The sequence below is a fragment of the Jatropha curcas genome, chromosome 10 (assembly GCF_041381405.1).
Source record: "Jatropha curcas cultivar XTBG-Jc1 chromosome 10, XTBG_Jcur_1.0, whole genome shotgun sequence".
In the NCBI taxonomy this organism is placed as follows: domain Eukaryota; kingdom Viridiplantae; phylum Streptophyta; class Magnoliopsida; order Malpighiales; family Euphorbiaceae; genus Jatropha; species Jatropha curcas.
The window spans coordinates 11312270-11331678 of NC_143160.1; the positions used below are offsets into that span (position 1 = coordinate 11312270).

Sequence of the window (19409 nt, forward strand, 5' to 3'; positions counted from 1 at the left end):
TGTGCACCTCCTCATTAGAGACCGTGTTCATCAAGGGCTGCAGTAAACAAGTATCAGTTAAAAGAAACATAAGAGTTATGGGAAAAATGGAAGCAATCGGCTGTTCTTCGAAGTAAAGAGTAGTAAAAAAATCAACTGCCATCGCTTTAAGTTGTGTGCCATCATATATCCAGTCACCATTATTATCCCAAAGCATTTTAATACAATTTTGTTTCCTATGTTTGATTGTTTTCAAGTGGAAATAAGAAAAGTGTTCCTATCTCCCCATTGCATCCATTCAACACATGACTTTTGAAACCATATTAAGTCTTCTGATAGAGTACTTGATCAAGTTCAGTTCGAAGGAAAGCCTCAACATCACATAAACTTTGAGAGGGTTGGGGTTTCATAACACGTTGAACACCAGCTATACTAGCTAATAACTTCTTTTTAAACATTGCCAAAAACAGAGGCATTCTGATTCCTCAATTTATTGGTGAACGATTCCAGAGTAGAGCTAATAGAATGTTGTGGGATCCAAGATTCTTTGACAAAATTAGGGAAGCCACTGTGCATCAACCACGCTACTTGAAAATGGAAAGGGCGGCTCGTCATCGGCGAAGCCAACATGCTATAAAACTTCAGTAATAAAGACCGATGGTCCGAACTAATCTTAAGCAAGTGGAACACAGCAGCTTCAGGATATTTCATTTGCCAAGCAGCATGGCAGAGCGTACGATCAAGATGTTCAAATAAAATACCTCTCTTCCATATAAACTTGGGCCCTTTCAATCCTAGGTTGATCAAATTAGAATCTAGGAACCAGGACACAAATCCTCTATAGATACCAATATGATTGCGTGATCCACCCTGTCTTTCCTCCAAAGAGAGAATAGAATTGAAGTCGCTTGCTAAAACCCATGGCTTAGTAACCATTTCATTAATTCTTTGCAGCTATAACCATAAATTCCTGTGAGTACTTTCCATAGAGCGCCCATAAACTGCTAAAAAATGTGTGCGAAAGATCCCTTTTTCATAACCTGGCAATGGATAAATTGACGATGGCTCTCTGAAACCTGCACAGTCCAACATCCCTCCATAGAATCTGAATCCCCCCTACAAAACTAACTGCTTCTGTGACATCTCGACCCGGCAAAGCGATCCTATGAGGGCGGGTAGAGCGAAGCTCCTGGCTAGCTTCTAAGATGGCAGGCTAGCTAGGGTAGTGGAACGCGAGACACAGGAATGAATCGACTCATATATCGAAAAGGGGGAAACTAATCATTAGAGGCGCCTTTTGGTGGAATGGCTTGAGAGTTGGAAGAACTCCAGGATTAAGCGTGCTCGCTTAACAGAAATCTCAAGATGGGTGACCTCCTGGGAAGTTTCCCATTTCACCTGCGGGATAAAATCGTGTGGGTCTTGCCAATCTTGTATGGGGGATTTGGCTTGATCCAAAGCGGACAATTCCTCTAGTGATTAGAGTCGGGGCATGACAGCTTCCACCTGATGTGAAAAAGAAAAATTGAGACTTTTAATAACTTTATCCGCTTTAGACTCACTTATCTGAATTTCCAGTAAGACCAAAATAAAAGGATAGTAAACCTGCAGCTTCAACTTCAAGTGACGCAAAAAAATTGGTGCTAGCAGGACCTTGGGCATTCCATATGAAAATCAACATAATAAAAAAATATGAAGATTAATCAATCAAATAGGGATCCCTATTTTCCTCAGAGTCAGACACCTCATCTAAAATTTCATTAACCAATTGGTTCAAAATATCCAGCCTTTCAGATGACTTCTCTAAATTGGTAATGTTAATAATGTCCATGTGCTGTAAGTTGGGTGGCCTATGATGACTACTCAATTTTCCATGCACAAGATGGGCATCATAATCTAGCTCCCCAATGTCCATGTCAATGCCATTATGAATAACAACATGATCCATTGGAGGATTAACTATCGAGTGAGCTAAGGGATCTAGAATATGAGTGAGCATAGTATCATGTGTCCTTTTAAAAGCAACGAAGTCTCCAAAAGTTCCCCATTTATTATGAGTCCTGCCCATTGGGATAGATGGAGTTGTCTCACTACTAATGATTTCATGTCCAATCTTGCAAGAATCAACGATTGGTGATTTGTTAGTGCTCTTTTGTAATGCCTTTTGCTTACGAGTAATAAATTCATGCACAGGAACATTAACTGTCGCTACACTTTATTTTAGACCTTGATTTATGCGAGGTTCTATTTCCTCATCATGCAACACTTCAAATCGGTTTTCCGTACCACCTATTACTAGATCTCGTCTTGAAGCAGGCCTTCTCCCTTTCCGCATAACAACCATCCATGGTCCAAACTTAGCACCTATGTTATCTGTCACTACAGTATAATACAGTTGACAAAGGGTTTTCCTTGTTTCCTATTATTGTATCCTGCTTCAAAGGATAATAAGAAACCCAATGTCCAACTCTACGACAATCATAACACAAATCTGGTAAACTTTCATACTCCACTTTTTGCACCTTCCCATTAAGCAAGAACTTCCCTATAAGAGGCTGCTGTGGTTAATCGATACTGCGATCCGAGCAAATTTTCCTCGCACTAGGTCACTAATCTTGTAATCAATCTTTACTACTCTTCCTATTGTTGCCCCTATCGCCCGAAGAACTGCCTTGTGTTAAAAGTGAAGAGAAAGGCCCGGTATTATTTCCTATATAGTTAAAGATTGTAGTGATGTATCTGTGATATCAAAACCAGAGTCTCATGGTTCCACCATGAGCTAACTGCCAATGCTGTCCAAGGTCCATCAAGCAATGTATGTTGATAATCGATTTCGTTAGAAAAATGAACCATGAAATATTCATTCCCAAGCTCCCATACTTGAGGGTTGTCAGGATTCCATAGCACTTGGATTTAAGTGCAAAAGGCTTTGTAATCAATATATAGCCCCATCACCCTACACACCACTCTGCACTTCCAACATTTAGACAATTGGTCCATAAACCTCTTGGAGATCATAACCTGCGGCATGCTTGCAGTTTGCAACTCTTGAATATAATCCTCCAATATCTCAACCTCATCTTCCTCCTTCTCCATGTCAAAATCCTTTAAGTTATCTTCCTTGACCTTCTCATAAAAACTAACCTTCGATTTCACAAGGGATTCCTCTAAGTTATCTCAGTGACATACCTTTTTTGTAGCACAATCGGACTCCAAAGGCGGAGGAGGGGCCTTTCCGGCCAACGCCGACTCGTTCATGAAAACGCTAGCTGATTACGAGAGAAAACCATAAAAATTTGAGAGCATTGTAGTTTTAATTACCCTAATTGCAAATTTTTTTTATAAGTTCAAAATTAAGATTTTTTTAATAAAAAATCGCAATTATTAATACAATAATCAAATTATTGAAATTCCATAAGGAAAAGCGATGTATTCAAGGCTTCATTTGTTTTTATAAAATAACTTGCAGAAAAATATTTTTAATAATTTTCTTTTATTTGGGGCGTTCAAAAAAATAAATCAACGGAAATATTTTTCTGATCAAAGGAAAACTAAGTCGTTTTCAAGGAAAATGACTTTACATTTTCAAGAGAGAAAAATATTTTCTTGATATTGACAAATTTATTATAACCTTATAAATGCTTATATTTTGATTTTTTAATCACTTGTAGTTACTACCACCAATCACCGTTTATCATCACCTAACACCATTGGCCATCGATCACTGTCGACCACCACCAATGATCTTTGGTGACTTTCATAATTTCTCTTTTTTTTTTCATTTTTTTCTCATATTCTACAATAAATTTTTTAAAATATAAAATTTCTATTATTATAAATACTTTTATGGTCTTATAAGTTAAAATTTTTAATATGTTTTAAGTATTTTCTATATTGCAACAAACAATGAAGAATATAGTATTTGAAAAAGATTTTTCAAGGAAAGAAAAATATTTTCTAAGAATCATTTTTCAGAAAGAAACAAAGCGAACATTTCTACTTGATATAGTAAGATTTTATTCGAAAAACGAAAGTCGAGGATCTCGAAAGAATAATATTAAAGTTTGCATGATTACTATAAAATTTAAAAGGTAGGTATGATAAATTTGCTTTTTTTTTTTTTTAACCATTCATCACTGTACATAACGACTACTGTACATTCTGCACTATTAATGCATGCAATTATAACAATTTCAAAGCCTAATAAAGGGCAGTGGATAAAAATTCATATTACAATAAAACCTTAAGGTATCAGGGCATCACCCCTTCTAATAGGCTAGGGAATCATTCGAGATAAATTTGCATATTTGAACATATGGTGGATTGATTTAATGAATTAATTAACATTAATTTATGTGTCTTATACAATTACAGCTGTTTAATTAAAATATATTCCCAATCAAAATCGGATTAAGACAGAGAAATTTATATATTCTGGTAAGATATGGAGATTATGTCTGCCAAATTCAAATATTTGAAAATTGAAAAATGGCTATTGGCCCTCCTTCTTAAGCCAATGACAATGATGGGTTCTGGTCCTCACTTTAACCAGCAATACATGGTGGGTTTACTATACCAGTAATTTATTAATATTTGCTCTTCATTGCAATGCCTCTTCATGAATTTTTCTTTATTTATTTTTTGCACCACTCTTTTTCTATTCTCTATATGTTTATTGGTGTATATTTGGCTAACAGAATGTCCTTAGGTCCTATCAATGGAGGACAAGACAATATATAAAATTTATAACTTTATAGCATTTATGGTTCACAGTTCAGTTCGGTTCGATTTAAAATTTTTATTCCCTTGTTCGCAACTCAGAGGGAGGTGAATTGGGTTAATCCAGAATTTGACACAGTTTTTTATTTTGCTCAAAAAAAGACAAAATAAACATGTAAAAGGGAGAGAAAAAGAGCACATGATGAAATATTGGGGCTAACAAATCTGTGCAAACTAATGACATGTTCGGCAAATTAACTATTTTGAAAGCATTTAACTATTTAAATAGCCATTAATACTTATTTGAGTAGCCGAACGCTATAAAAAATATATTTTAATATTTTAACAGTCAAACCGCTAAAATGGAAATTAATAATGAGTTATAAAAAATTTAAATCGAATTAAACCATAAAGGATACTCAAACTAATCAACCTTATACATATAGTTTTATTCAATTTGAGTTTGGAATAGTTTAAAAAATACACATTGTCATGAAAATAAAATAATAAAAAATAGCTTCTTCAATAAATTCTTTATGAATATAAAAACACATACTGACTTAACATATATATATATATATATATATATATATATATATATGAAAAGATGACACATTATACTAAATACATTAAACTGAATTTTACCCCTAATAGATTGAACTGAACACCGAATTGAATAAACCGAATTTCATCCACAATCAACCAAACTGAACTGTAAATTAAAGGGAACCAAATTGATCGAAATAACCCAAGAAAATTGAGGGGGAAAAAAAAAAGAAATAATCTGGCAGTGCACTTTCTGTTTAGCTATAATTAGAAGTTGTTCAGAATTTTTCTATGCCATTCACTATATGCATCACAAGAGCATGAAGAATTTAAGCAAACCAGCTTAGAAAGGAAAATTTACATGTCGGGGGTATTGTTTTGGTCCAGACATCAGCAAATAAGATAATAAACTACACACATTTGCTGTTGTTAGACCATGAGCCAAGGGTGAACCACCACCACATGGAAGTCTTTCAAGATGTTTTCTAGCCACTGCAATTTATCTGTAATAATAGCAACCTACTTCACATAACCAGACAAAAGTTCGGTAATATATACCATGGAAATATGAATATCAGAAACTTATTATCTTGGTTCATACATTTCTACTGCAAGCAAAGAAAAAAAGAAGAAACCAATTCTATTTGGAAGTCTAAAGTTTCAAAAATGAAGTTGCTGGGATTTCCTCTTCAAACAACTTTCATGTTCTATCCTAACATGTTCTGTAAAAAAGTTAAAGCATAAAACTGCACATCTTAAAGAACCACGCTTTCCTTTCAATTAATCCTCTTTTACCATATAAACGTCCTTTACAAAGATAATTGACTCGACCTTTACCATAAAAATTACAGTAAACCATTAGTTCTGTGACGATTTGGCAAAATACACAAGTTACCTGATCCCTGCGTGTAGAACTCTTGGCTAGTAACTTAAGTGCAGCACCTTTCGCCTTTCGCATTCAATTCAATGCCATCTTCTACTTGTATCAAACTATAAATATTACCTGCCATGCAATTTATATATGAGAATCTAAATACATCAAAAGTTATCAGTGCATTCAATGTCTCTCTTACACGCACGCATACATGCACACACTGTAGATGAGGTCCAACAGTTTAATTAAAGTCTCCAAGATTCCAATCACATGCTATGACAGATACCAAACTTAAGTAGCACTGACGAAGTTGAATCAAATACACTGAGAAGACATTCTGCATGTTAATTATTTTTCCTCAAAAAATTCCAACTATAAGAGTATATCTCTTTACCAGCGCTCCAGCTTTTATTGCCATTCTTTTCCCTCTCATGTCAGTTTAAGTTATAACTGATTAGACCATGACTTTTTATTTCACCATTCTCTTGTTATTGCAAGCTGTTATTGAGAAGTAAGAAATGTCATTCTATCAATGAAAGGATTGGAAAATAGATTGTGTTTGCAACAATTAAAATCAAGTTAATCAATTAAAAATTTTACCATAGAGCTTCCTAAGGAAGCATTCAATTGAAACCCATATCAAGAGTCTAATGCAGAGTTGGAAAATCTCAAAGTTTAAAAGAGTTCTGAAATCCATCTTCAAGACACAACTCTAGGACTCGAACTGAAAAAGACATCTGAAAGTGGTTGAAGAAATATATAATCTGAATCTAACCTTGTGCAAACTTTACTTCCACAGAAATAATGCACTCAATTTGAAATAATATATTAGAAATTTGTTGATTTTAACATAACGTTGAATTCTGGCCTGACCTCTAACAATCTAAGGGAAACACAAAATCAACAATCAATCTGGAAAACTGAATCCTACCTCATTCAGTAAATTATAGTGACTGAGCAAAATACAGAGACTTCTGCAATATGCCACGTCAAACAGATAAAAGAAAAGTAAAGTCTTCTCTTTCTCCCTTCGGTCAGCATTCTCACCAATTCAAATGGAAAATAGAGAGAACAGCAGCAAAGAGATGAGATAATGAAAGAGAAAGAGCGAACCTCAGAGAGGACCGAGCCATAGAGAAATCTTTGTATTTAGGGTTCACATGGGAAATGCACAAATCTGGATGTCAAATGAAAGTCCCTCGGCTAAATGGGAGTCAATGATGGTAATAGAAGAACCACTGGGTGAAGAACTGAAGATGCTGGAGGTGTGGAGCGGGCAGCAGGTTGGAACTTGTCACTGGCTATCCTGTGAGCCTGTGAGACAGAGAAAGAAAACTGAGGATCCCACTAAACTGCTAAATTTTCACAATTTTCAATGCTGCCTCTGCTTAAAACTGGCAAATTAGAACAGCCACCATGATCCAACAGCAACAGCCTTCCAATAATTGCATTCTGCCACTAATTCACAGAATTCTACAGACACTAACACCTTAAGAAGTAAGCCAAAGCTTACTCCAGAAAGATGATTCAGCTGCCCCCAGTATTGAGACAGTTACAATTTATGTGTGTTGCTGAGACATGCGCCTAAGGTGAAAGTCTTTATATGATGCAATTGGCTAAACTTCCTACAGCGACCTGTGATTATTAGCTCTTAACCTGCATTATCCCACAACCCATGTCATCTAATCAGGCCCAACAACTAAGCAGCAGTCCAAATTAGAAGTAAAAGTCTCGAACAGAGCTGAAATTCTCTCTCTCTATCTCTTTATATCAATTTCTCAGTTTCCCAAGGCAATTGAGACTTATTTCACAGAAACAAACTTAAACATGGATTTCCATATTCACATTTACAAAATATATTCCTAAGCTATGACTTCACAAGTCACTAGCATGGAAGTAATTATGCTTATAGAGGTATAAACTATAAATTATTAATCAAGAAAGAATAAATAACTCTAGACATGCATGGAGTTCAAAAGTAAATATATTCACTATAAACCATTAAAAAGCTTAAGCATATATACTACTTCACAATATGAAGGCATAATTGGTTACCTCGAGAAATTAACTGCTATTTACCAGTCATATGGTTGCATAAACGAACATTAAAGGAGGAAATGTTCTTGCAAGAGAAGGAAAAGAAAATAAAGGAAACATTTGAACATTTTTGCAATGAAAACCAATTCAAATATTTTGGATTGCCAGTGAGAAGAAAACTGCACAAGCTAACTAAGTTTTATAGTGGATAATTCCTGTTAAAAAAAAAATGATTAATCGATGACCAAAGAATAATTCTTTCATCAATTGGAAAAGGGTTCACCTCAGCTAATACCAACATTGCCATGCTGTTTCCAGGAAAACAATAAACATTCCTGTTTTGCGAGTTAACTAACTATGCAAAAAGAGAAAGAAAATAAAAAGTGTGTTAACTTCCTCTCACCTACCGCTTAAATTAGGAATTTACTTTGCACAGCACCTCTTTTCATTCCTCTCACCTTGTTCTTAAATATTGGAATCTGCACTACTTTCTTTGCCAACCATTTCACTAGATTCTCTAATTTCTTTCTTTTTGAGCAAGTTCACCGAGGACTTCTCTACCTCCTTGGAAGGCTCCATGCTTGCACAAAAAATCTTATGACTTTGCAATCAATTAACCTGCTGACAGTACAAATTCACTTAATAATCAAAAGTTGGAAGTACATAAATGAGAAAATAACAGCAGAACTAATATCACTGCAAAAATTTATTCAATATTTCAGAAAAATTGACTGTGTTGATACATAAATATCCAAACAATGAGTTGTTTGTACCCTAGTCTTTGTCTCACTAAAACCAAAAATTCCCCTCTTTGAAATAATTTGTTGTCTCCGTTGAGAAATGGAGTGGGAAACATGAATAAAGCCTCAAACTTTATGTTAGAGGTCCCTTCCATAGTGTAAGAGGACCAGAAACTTTGCTACCATTTGAAAAACTATACTAAAATTATAGAAAATCATACACCTACCATCATTCATAATTCATATGCTAAATCGTCCCTCTTCCTGGCTTCCAAGATTGCAAAACACAACAAAATTTTCCAATGATCACATCCGATAAGTTTGTGGGTGCATTGGAAGGTAAGATTGAGGAACATAACCCTCTTTCTTCAAATCAGAAAGAAGATTGTCCAGCAGTGAATAGATTTGAGCAGATTGCGGGTGGCTTCCATCTGCAGCGACGAACATATGCGTGGAGTTGTTGACGTCAATCCAGCTGTACCCAGGCACTTTCTGAACACCTCGTTCTTTCATTAAACTTCGAATTTTACGTGCACTACCCCATTGTCCAGCATCAGCATGTATATTAGAAAGTAGTATATAGAAACCAGAATTTTCTGGGTCCAAGTCAAGTAGATATTGTGAAGCCACTTCAGCAAGATCAATATTTCCATGGACTCGACAGGCTCCCAACAAGGTTAACCAGACACCTGCATCGGGTGAGAATGGCATGCTCTTTATGGTTTCAAATGCTTCAAACAATCGGCCTGCACGACCAAACAAATCTACCATGCAAGCATAATGCTCCTTCTGAGCTGGGATCCCATACTCCTCAGTCATGCACCTAAAATACTGAATTCCCTTATCAACCTGGCCAGCATGTCCACAACCAGACAGTATACTGAGAAAGGTCACATGATCAGGCTGAATCCCATCATTTAACATTTTATTAAACAGGGATAGAGAGTCCTCAAGGTGACCATGGCTCCCATAAGCATCAATGATACTGTTCCATGAAACTTTATTCTTCTCTTGCATCATATCAAACACACAACGAGCAAAAGTTAAGTTTCCACATTTCCCATACATGTCTATTAGTGCACTTTCAGCAAAAAGATCAGAGTCGAATGCACTTTTAATCATGAAACTATGAATCTCTTTCCCATAACGGAGTGCTGGTAAGTTTGCACAAGCAGAAAGGGCAGCTGATATACTTACACAATTATAATCCATTCCTTCCATCCCCATTTGACGAAAAAAATGAATGGCCTCCTGTGGTTTGCCATTCTGGGAATGGCTCGTGATTATTGTGTTCCAACAAATAGCATCCTTTTCAGAAATTCCTTTAAAAATTTGATGTGCAAGCTCCAACCTTCCACATTTTGCATACATGTCGACAATTGCACTTCCCACATGACACTTCCTGTCAAACCCATTCTTAAGGATGTAAGCATGCAATTCTTTCCCCAACTTTAGATTAGCCAAACCAGCACATGCAGGTAAAACACTTGCCAGAGTCACAGCATTTGGACTCATTTTCTCTTCAAGTAACAACCTAAAAACTCCTAAAGCATCATTATTCAACCCATTAAGCACATAACCTGAAATCATTGCTGTGCAGACTACAATATCAATTATGGTACTTTGGTTAAAGATATTGCGAGCCATCTTCACATCCCTACACTTAAAGTATATGTCCATAAGTGCACTCTCCAAGAACAAATCTAAGTTAACACAGTGTCTCAATATATAACCATGGATTTCCTTACCTTGCTTAAGACTTGCTGATTCAATAATTGATGGAAGGAAACTAGCAAAGGTGATTGAGTCCGGTTGAACACCAGCACATATCATCTCAGAAAACAAACTTGAAGCCTCTTTCATAAACCCATTTTGTACATACCCAGCAATCATCCCATTCCAAGTGACAACACTAGTCTCGGGCATTGTTTTAAACAGTTTACAGGCATCAGGAAATTGCCCGCATTTAGAATACATAGCCACTAGTGTGTTCGCTACCATAGGATCAAACTGAAACCCACAACTAACAACAAGCCCATGAAGCTGAGTACCAAATTCAAGCATTGCCTCTGAAGCACAAACAGAAAGAACACAAGCAAACGTTGCTGAATCAGGCTTAGTTTCATAACTCCTCATTTCCTCAAACACTTTTATAGCAGTAATTGATTCCCCACATTTTAAAAAACCATTAAGCATCACATTCCACAAAACACAATCTTTATGAGGCATTTTGTCAAACAAAAAACGTGCATCTTCTATACGACCATTCTCTGCATACAACTTAATCAATGAACTGCCAACAAACTCATCAACACTAAAACCCATCAACAACATTGTATCACAAATAATCTTACCTAATCTCACATTATTTAAACCACTGCAAGCCTTAATCACTGGAGGGAAAGTATACTTATCAGGAAAAACTCCACAACCTAACATCTTAAAGTAAAACAACAAGGCAAAATCAAAACGACCCATTTTATTAAACCCTCTTATCATCCAATTCCAAGGCATGGCAAAGTATAATTCAAGCTGATAAAATAGTTTCTTAGCGTCTATGATATTATCGCAAAGAACATAATTACCCAAAATTTTTGCTCCCAGTAAGCCATTGTTAGTGAGGCTATTAACAATGGATTGGGCATGAATTTGCTTAGCTTGTAGGATATCAGAATGGGTTGAACAATTTTGCAAGAGAAATTCAAGTTGAGCTGCTATAGAATCTCCAAAGCTAAAGCCTCTTATGGAATTTATATGCACTGAGGAAGGAATAGGCATTTGTGCTCTTGCTAAGCAGAGTGAAAGTGTTGTTAAGGTTTTAGTCTGAAAAAATTTTGATTTCTCCTTCGAAATTTCAGAGACTAAATTATATGCTTTTTGTAGCCAGTAAGGGTCAGACGAGTAGCATAATTCAATGATCAACTTACTCACCATAGAACCTGTAGGAAAACCATACAAGCTTTTGAAGTCATTAAAAGTTACCCATGCTTCATCTACTTGGTGACGTTCCAAAGAAACTTCAAGCTTTTTCAAAAGAAGAGCAGGCGAGGAACCTCCCCAAGATATCCTTTCAGACTGAGTGCCAGTAGAAAAAGGTTGAAAATTCACAAACTGATGTCCTCTACAGAATACATCTAAGGCAGTCTTCCGAATACCATAAACCATTACAAATCCATGCAAATAGCTCCTGATGATGTGCTTATGCAACAAAACTTTTCTTGTTGAAATTAGTGCCATTCAAATATTTATTCTGCCAAATAGTGTCATTGAAAAAAAAAAAACAAAAAGTTTTAGCTTGGGCAAATGAACTAAACACTTACTCATTTATATCATTAATCACCACATCTGCTATCAGGCAAACAAAATTCAAACAACATATCCAACAGCTAAATTCCCCAATGCTTAAATTTTTTAAAAATCGATATCTTTCAAGCAATCTGATAACAAAATATTATGCACAGATTAAGCATAAAAGAAAAATTTTCATCTCAAATTGCAATATAAACTTCATAATGTATAAAACAGAAAAGTGGTATCAAAGAAGAGATTGACCTTAAGCATGTGTGATGAAACTCTTATTAATGGTAGGGGAAAATTCAGTGAGACCAATCAACAAACAGGTAGTGTTCAGCAGCAATAACATATGGAATATCATACATACCAATCTTTCTCAAGGATGATTATATTCAAACACCAAACTTATTTCAATTAATTAACATAAAATAAAATCTCTTGCACTTATATAAAGAGTCAATCCACCTATTCAAACTTACTCAACCGAGACTCTTCATTCCTTGATGAGAAATTTAATATGATATACTTTGTTCAAGAAAGCGTTTGAGAAGAATAGGAATTTGCCTCACTCTTCTGCAATGGACAAAGCTAGAGGAAGAACTTCTGGTAGATAGAGAAAGCCAGTGAGAAGCTTAGCCTCTTTGAAACAGGGAGCCAAAAGAAAAGTTTTACCTGAAAACTTCCAAAAATATTCACTGAATTAATTTCTAAAATGATCTTTATTTAATAAATTATTAGATTATTTTCATTTTTCGGGAGTTGCATTGGGAGTTAATAAAATAAATAATTATTAGTTAAATTTTTCCTTTTTTTAAAAAAAAAAAAATGAAATTACACTTGCCATCTACTTATCCATTTTAAAAAGCTTCAGCTGAAAAACTTAAAAAAAGAATTGATATTTAAGCCAAATTCAAGTTCAGCAATCAAAGCTACTTAGGAAAAGTGTTATTGTAACAATTTCCTAAAATGAAACATATTGTCCTTGAATTATATTATTTCTTTTATTCATTGATATTTCAATTTTATTTTTCAATTTAATCAAATAAGAATCTTAAATTCATTTTATTTATACCATATTTCTTGTCAAATCACACATCGGTACGATGGACACGTATCAATGGGTTAGTATGATTACTTATAAGTCAAATGTAAATTCAACCCTATAATTTACTCGCAAAACCTTTTAACATTTTCAATTTTTATTTTGACTTATTAAACATTTCAACTTATAATATTAATCAACTAAATACTATTTTTTCTATTAAATACTTCAAATTTTAAATTTAGATTAATTACATACTTATTAAATAGTTGAAAAATGTGAAAATTATTCTTCTAGAAGCTGTGGTAACCACATATTAAATTAATATTTTGCATGTAAGGCAAAATATACCAAAAACTTATTATTGTTAGTATGGAGAGGTGCGTAATGTTACGATAGGTTCCTCATAAAGTTAAAGATACCACAAAGTTTTTTTTATATAAACTACATGAGTGAATTTACACATTTGGCCATTACTTATCAATAGAAGAGCTTAATGGAGAACCATACAATTTGATTTAGTTATGGGCGTAATTTTTATAAAATCCAAATAAATCAATTAATTGAATAATAAATCAGTTAAGCGGTTATTCTAATAATTTCATTGACTGTCTTGTTGTAGAAGGTATGATCCAATGGCAATATTCTGGTTTTTATGGTTTTCCGGAACGACATCGTCATAGAAGCTCTCGGAACTTGTTGAGGGCTTTAGCTAGAAGAGATAATAAACCTTGGCTTTGTTCTGAGGATTTCAATGATATTGTTTCTGTGGAAGAAAAAGAGGGAGGGGTGTCACAACCGAGTTATTTGAATGATGGTTTAAGGGAAGCCTTGAAAGATTGCAGCTTAAGTCAGATTCCTACTATAGGTCCATTTTTTACCTAGGATAATGGTCGTGATGGAGATGATAGAATTAGGTTGAAGCTTGATAGAGCTGTTTCAATGAGGGAGTGGGCACAGAATTTTAGTTCGGCAGTCTGTAATGTGGTTTCTGCTCCAATCTCGGATCACTATCCGTTGGTAATTCATACTGCGCCAAAGGAGCATAGGAGGGTGAGTAGAAGATTCTGTTTCGATAATGCGTGGTTTTTAGAAGAAGACCTAGCTGAGGTGGTTCACGATTCTTGGACTCTTAATAATTCAAGTAACGTGATTGATAAGAAAGATGAATTGGTGGAGGAGTTATCGGCCTAGGGTAAAAGGCAGAATAAAGACAACTGGCAATGTAGAAAAATTATCAAAACGATATTGGAGAATTGCAATATTCAAGATAATTCAGCCTCTATTCGTGCATTGAAGGAGGAGTGGAACATGTTGCTGACTCAGGAAAATATTTGGTGTAATCAACAAGCTAAATTGTTTTGGTTTAAGCATGGTGATCGCAACACCAAATTTTTTCACGCCCATATTAAAACCAGGCAAGAAGGCACTTGATTCAGAAGCTTAAAGAGTCTGATGGGATATGGATTGAGGATGAGCAGCACCTGAAATCGCATTATTGATTATTTCAATAGTATTTTTGATGGGGGTGTTTCAAATTGTGATAAAGTGTTGAGTTTGGATCCTAATAGGGTTGGTGCGGCAGATAATGATTGGTTATGCGTAGATTTCACTAATGAGGAGTTTAGAGAGGCCTTATTCCAGATGCACCTAGATAAGGCTCCTGGACCGGATGGACTAAATCCGGCATTTTACCAAATATTTTGGCACTTGATTGGTGATGATATTTCAGATGACTATCGGCGGTGGTTATAGGAAGATACTTTTCTGACTAAGTTTACTGAAACTTTAATTGTTCTTATTCCAAAAATAAAGAACCTTAAATTTGTCAAAGATTTTCGTCCCATAGCGCTATGCAATGTATTATACAAAATTGTGTCTAAAGCTATAGCAAATAGATTCAAAAAAATTTTGCCTGCTATTATTTCTGAGAACCAATCTGCATTTGTTCCTGGTCGACTTATTACTAATAATGTGATGGTTGCGTTTGAGCTTATTCATAATTTGAGGAAAAACAATGGGAGAAGTAATGGTTCTTGTGCTTTGAAAATCGATATTAGTAAAGCTTATGATAGGGTGCATTAGGTTTTTCTGAAGGATTTGTTGTCTAGATTTGGTTTTGCTGATAAGTGGGTTAACTGGTTGTCTATGTGCTTCATGGAGGTGTCTTATTTTATTAGCTTAAATGGGGAAGCTATTGGTCCTGTTAATCCTTGGCGTGGATTAAGACAAGGGGACCCTCTTTCTCCGTACCTGTATTTGGTGTGTGCGGAAGGTCTCTCTTTGCTTTTCAGAGAGGTAGAAGTACGTGGGAGCATTCATGGTTGTAGGGCGAGTGTGAGATGTCATAGAGTTTCCCATCTTTTATTTGCAGATGACTCGTTGTTTTTTCAGGCTAGTGTGGAGGAGGCAATGCTGGTGAAGAATATTTTAGCTACTTGCGAAGCTGCTTCAGGTTAGGCAGTTAACTTTAATAAGTCAGGTAGCATATTTATTCCAAATGTGTCGAATAGTGTTGAGTCGTCTATTTGTAATCTGCTTGATGTGCATTTACCCTTGGGGCATGGTTCTTATTTGGGACTACCTTCTCTTATTGGTAGAAGCAAGAGGCAGATTTTCAATTTTTTAAAAGAAAGGATGTGGAAATGCATTAATGAGTGGAATAACAAATTTTTGTCTCGAGCTGGTAGGGAGGTGTTAATTAAGTCAGTGTGCCAGGCTATTCCATCATATTGTATGAGTGTGTTTTTGTTACCTGTGACCCTGCTAGATGAGCTTCATAAGATAATGAATAGATATTGGTGGGGAGGTAAGAAGGAGGAGAGGAAGGGTATTAATTGGCTGGCGTGGGAAAGGATGTGTGGGAGTAAAAAAGAGGGAGGAATGGGTTTCCGTGATTTTAGATGTTTTAATATGGCATTATTAGGGAAATAGGCGTGGAGATTTTTGTCCAATACTGACACTCTTGATATAGAGTTTTCAAAGCCAAATATTTCCTGGAGGGGAATTTTTTGAATGCCGCTGAGGGTCGTTACCCAAGCTGGATTTGGAAGAGTGTGGTTTCCTCTAATGCTATTCTTAAGAAGGGTGTGAGGTGGAGGATTGGTGATGGGAAGAAGATTAGAGCAACTAGTGATCCATGGATTCCGAAAGATAATTCTTTTCTTGCCAATGATGGGGTGGAGTTCTGTTATAGGGCTGCTGAACTTAGGGTAGTTTTACTGCTATTTACGGTGTTTTTATTTAGTTATTCAGTGTGTATCATGTTATTATCAGTTTCTTTGTTAATGGATATTAGTGGGGTGGTTAAGCAAGTTATTTATCGTCATGGGTAGTTATTAGTGGGTAGTGGGTAGTTTTAGCTTTGCATTTAGTTGTTTAAAAGGTTGTGATATCAGGAAAAATGTAAGCAAAATTTTATGAAAATGTTTTGAGTTCCTAAAACTCAGAGATTGTAGAGTTCTCTCTTAATGAGCTCTAGGAGATTGCAGATTCTCTCTAAGTCTGTCACCACTGATAGAAGGAAGAAAACTCCTTCTAAGATACTCATCTCAAACCTGATCCCCTAATTCAAAGACCCATAACTAGATCCAAATTTGAGACCATAACAAGTTCATTGATCCGGATGTTAGAGTTTCTAACCTATTTGATGGGAGCCGAAAGAAGTGGGATATCGCAAAGCTCTTAGAATTGTTTTCGGTGAGAGATATTAGAGCGATTGTGGGTATCCCTATTAGTTGTTTTGATAGAGAGGATGTGTTTATGTGGCATTTTGATAAGAAGGGAGTGTATACGGTCAAATCGGGTTACTATGTGAGTTTTGGGGTTTTGGGGAGAGAGCCAACTAAACAAAATGGTGAAATTTGGCAAAAATTATGGAAGTTGGATGTAGCTCCAAAGGTGAAGGATTTTTGTTGGAGGGCAAGTAGGAATATATTGCTTACTCATGATAATCTTAAACGTCGGGGGGTTGAGGTTGAGGCCAGATACTTATGGTGTATTGGTGATGAGAGTAGGGATCATGTGCTTATTCATTGTCCTAAGGCGAAGGAGGTATGGAGGAATGTGGGGTTGGAAGGCTTGCAGACTAACATTATTTTTTTTGAATTTTTAATGCAGGTTTTGTCCTTAAAAGGAATTGGAAAAGCATCGAAATGTGCAATTATTGCATGGAAAATATGGGCTGCTCGTAATAATGAGCTATGGCAGCACCATAGTCTATCTCCTACTCAAATACATGTTGAAGCAGTTAAGTGGTATGAAGATTCGAAAAGTGCTCAATTTGAAGAGACTCTAAATGCAAGTTCGCTGTGCTCTCGTCAACATCCAAGTGGTACAATTTTAGGCCTACAGGGTCATTGTCACCAACATGCAGCTAATGTTAGTGGTTCATTCGATTAGTTGTGCTGAGTCGATGGTGCGATTTTCTCTACCCTAGACTATGTGGGCTTCGGGTTTGTTATTGAAAATGCTGAAGGTATATTTCAAAGAGCTGTATCTAAATTCTCGGAAGGTAAAGGTTCGCCGGCGATCATTGAAGCCCTTGCTTTGCGTCAATGTCTTTTGTTTGTAACTGAGTTTCTACCTCCTAATGTATGTGTTATTTCGGACTGTCAACAAATTGTCCAGGCTTTGCTCAATCCTACTCTTGATTATTCTGAGTTAGGAGTTTTGATTTCTGACTGTAGACATATTTTATATTCTCGTGTTGATATTCTGTGAAATGGGTTCGTAGGCAAGCAACTTTAGCCGCTCATACTCTAGCTAGAGCTTCCATTTCTCATTCTTGCTTTCAGGTTTGGGATGATATTCCCGTATATTTGCTGGACTATTATTAAGTTTAATGAAGCTTTTGGTTTCTTCTTCAAAAAAAAAAAAAAAAAAAAAAAAACTACAGCAAACAAAATGACCTTATGTGCACTTTATAGCAAATTAAATATCATCAAGGGATAAGGATATTAAAGGAAAAAACAAAACAAAATTAAATATTTAAGTAATATGCAAAGCATAAAACTGATAAATAAATGTATTCAAAGCTTGCAAATAGAGATTGCAATTCATTTTGGGAATTGACTAATTACAGTCTTCAAAAAAACAATATTAAAATGGAATTTATAAATTAATTCAATTACAAACCAAAAGGCTACAATGCAAAATCTCCTACAAAATTTGAAACATCAATATTTCCTTCCTACTTCCAATCCTTTCAATGAAATTACTAATGCTAGCATAGTGTCTATATTGAATTTCATACATGTCTCTCCAATCAAATCTGCCAGTATACAGCAATAAAAACAAAACAGTAAACATATATATATATATATTACTCAAACACTGATTTTCCTTCAATCCAAATGCACTCATCACAACACCAGAATTCCCAAAAAAAAAAAAACAAGCATCGTCATCTATAATCGAAATCTTAACGTGCGCACGCACGCATGCACAAACATAAACACAAAAGAAAAAAGTTCTAGCAAAATTCTCTTAACATAATAAGAAACTGAGAATGAAAATATTTACTGTTATGACTCTTATGAGAAAAGGAAGGGAAAAAAATTTACAAATGCAAGTGTATTTATAGAAGCAGTATAACGTTGTGCACAAAACTAACTATAACCAACAGACCTTGCTGTTCCAGTGAAGGAAAAATCCAGAAGCTTAAAGTTTGGTAGAATTCAAGAAAAAGAATCAAGAAATTTATATTGTTTAGGCAGCATATAATCAAAATAACTCATCTTTGAATTTGATACCGACAACTGTAATTTTTAGTTCTTTTGCTCTCTCCTTTTTTTCTTAAACAAAAGACTAAACAGAAACACTATAAATTTACTTCCAACTGAAGAGATTCAACACAACCAAAATCTACGCTAAATCCAATAAATACAGAAAACGAAACCAAAACAATAAGCCATATAAAAGAAAATGAAGCCCATTAGCATTTTCAATCAAAAAGCAGCAAACCAGTTCAAACAAAAATACAATTTGCTTATATCCCAACACATTGTCTACACCAACTAACCAAATTTGCAACAACAGATCTGTATTCCAGAAAGAAAACCGATTTTTGACATCGAACAGACTTTGAGCTCCAAAGCATACATTCAGCCCATATAATCAACACTGTACAGAAATAGCACTAGCTTTAAATTCAAATTCCAACTTCTTACTCCGATAA

At 35.3% G+C, this 19409-nt stretch overlaps 2 protein-coding genes across 9 annotated transcripts; one reads left to right on the forward strand and one right to left on the reverse strand.

Annotated features, from left to right (window-relative positions):
- Positions 1-5494: 5494 nt before the first annotated feature.
- LOC149493083 (Tetratricopeptide repeat (TPR)-like superfamily protein) lies at positions 5495-12935 on the reverse strand. 8 transcript variants are annotated; one of them, XM_089715499.1, is made up of 6 exons: positions 12669-12934; positions 9123-12145; positions 8563-8773; positions 7232-7432; positions 6140-6247; positions 5495-5747 (listed from the first exon to the last, which is right to left on the reverse strand). In XM_089715499.1, exon 2 carries the CDS (start codon positions 12130-12132, stop codon positions 9202-9204), a length of 2931 nt encoding a protein of 976 aa, XP_089571625.1. In that variant the 5' UTR covers positions 12133-12145; positions 12669-12934; the 3' UTR covers positions 5495-5747; positions 6140-6247; positions 7232-7432; positions 8563-8773; positions 9123-9201. The 8 variants fall into 8 exon arrangements, with proteins under 8 accessions (XP_089571625.1, XP_089571623.1, XP_089571628.1 ...); XM_089715497.1 differs by lacking the exon at positions 5495-5747 and having other exon boundaries at positions 5864-6247; positions 8563-8776; positions 12669-12935; XM_089715502.1 differs by lacking the exon at positions 5495-5747 and having other exon boundaries at positions 5864-6247; positions 8614-8773.
- Positions 12936-13306: 371 nt separating this feature from the next.
- On the forward strand, positions 13307-17953 carry LOC149493084 (uncharacterized). The gene is made up of 11 exons (XM_089726865.1): positions 13307-13310; positions 13854-14020; positions 14117-14412; positions 14803-14917; positions 15047-15307; positions 15395-15535; positions 15626-15686; positions 16217-16443; positions 16844-17284; positions 17351-17564; positions 17670-17953. The coding sequence occupies exons 1-11, from the start codon at positions 13307-13309 to the stop codon at positions 17951-17953; spliced, it is 2211 nt and encodes a 736-aa protein (XP_089582991.1).
- The last annotated feature ends 1456 nt before the right edge of the window (positions 17954-19409 follow it).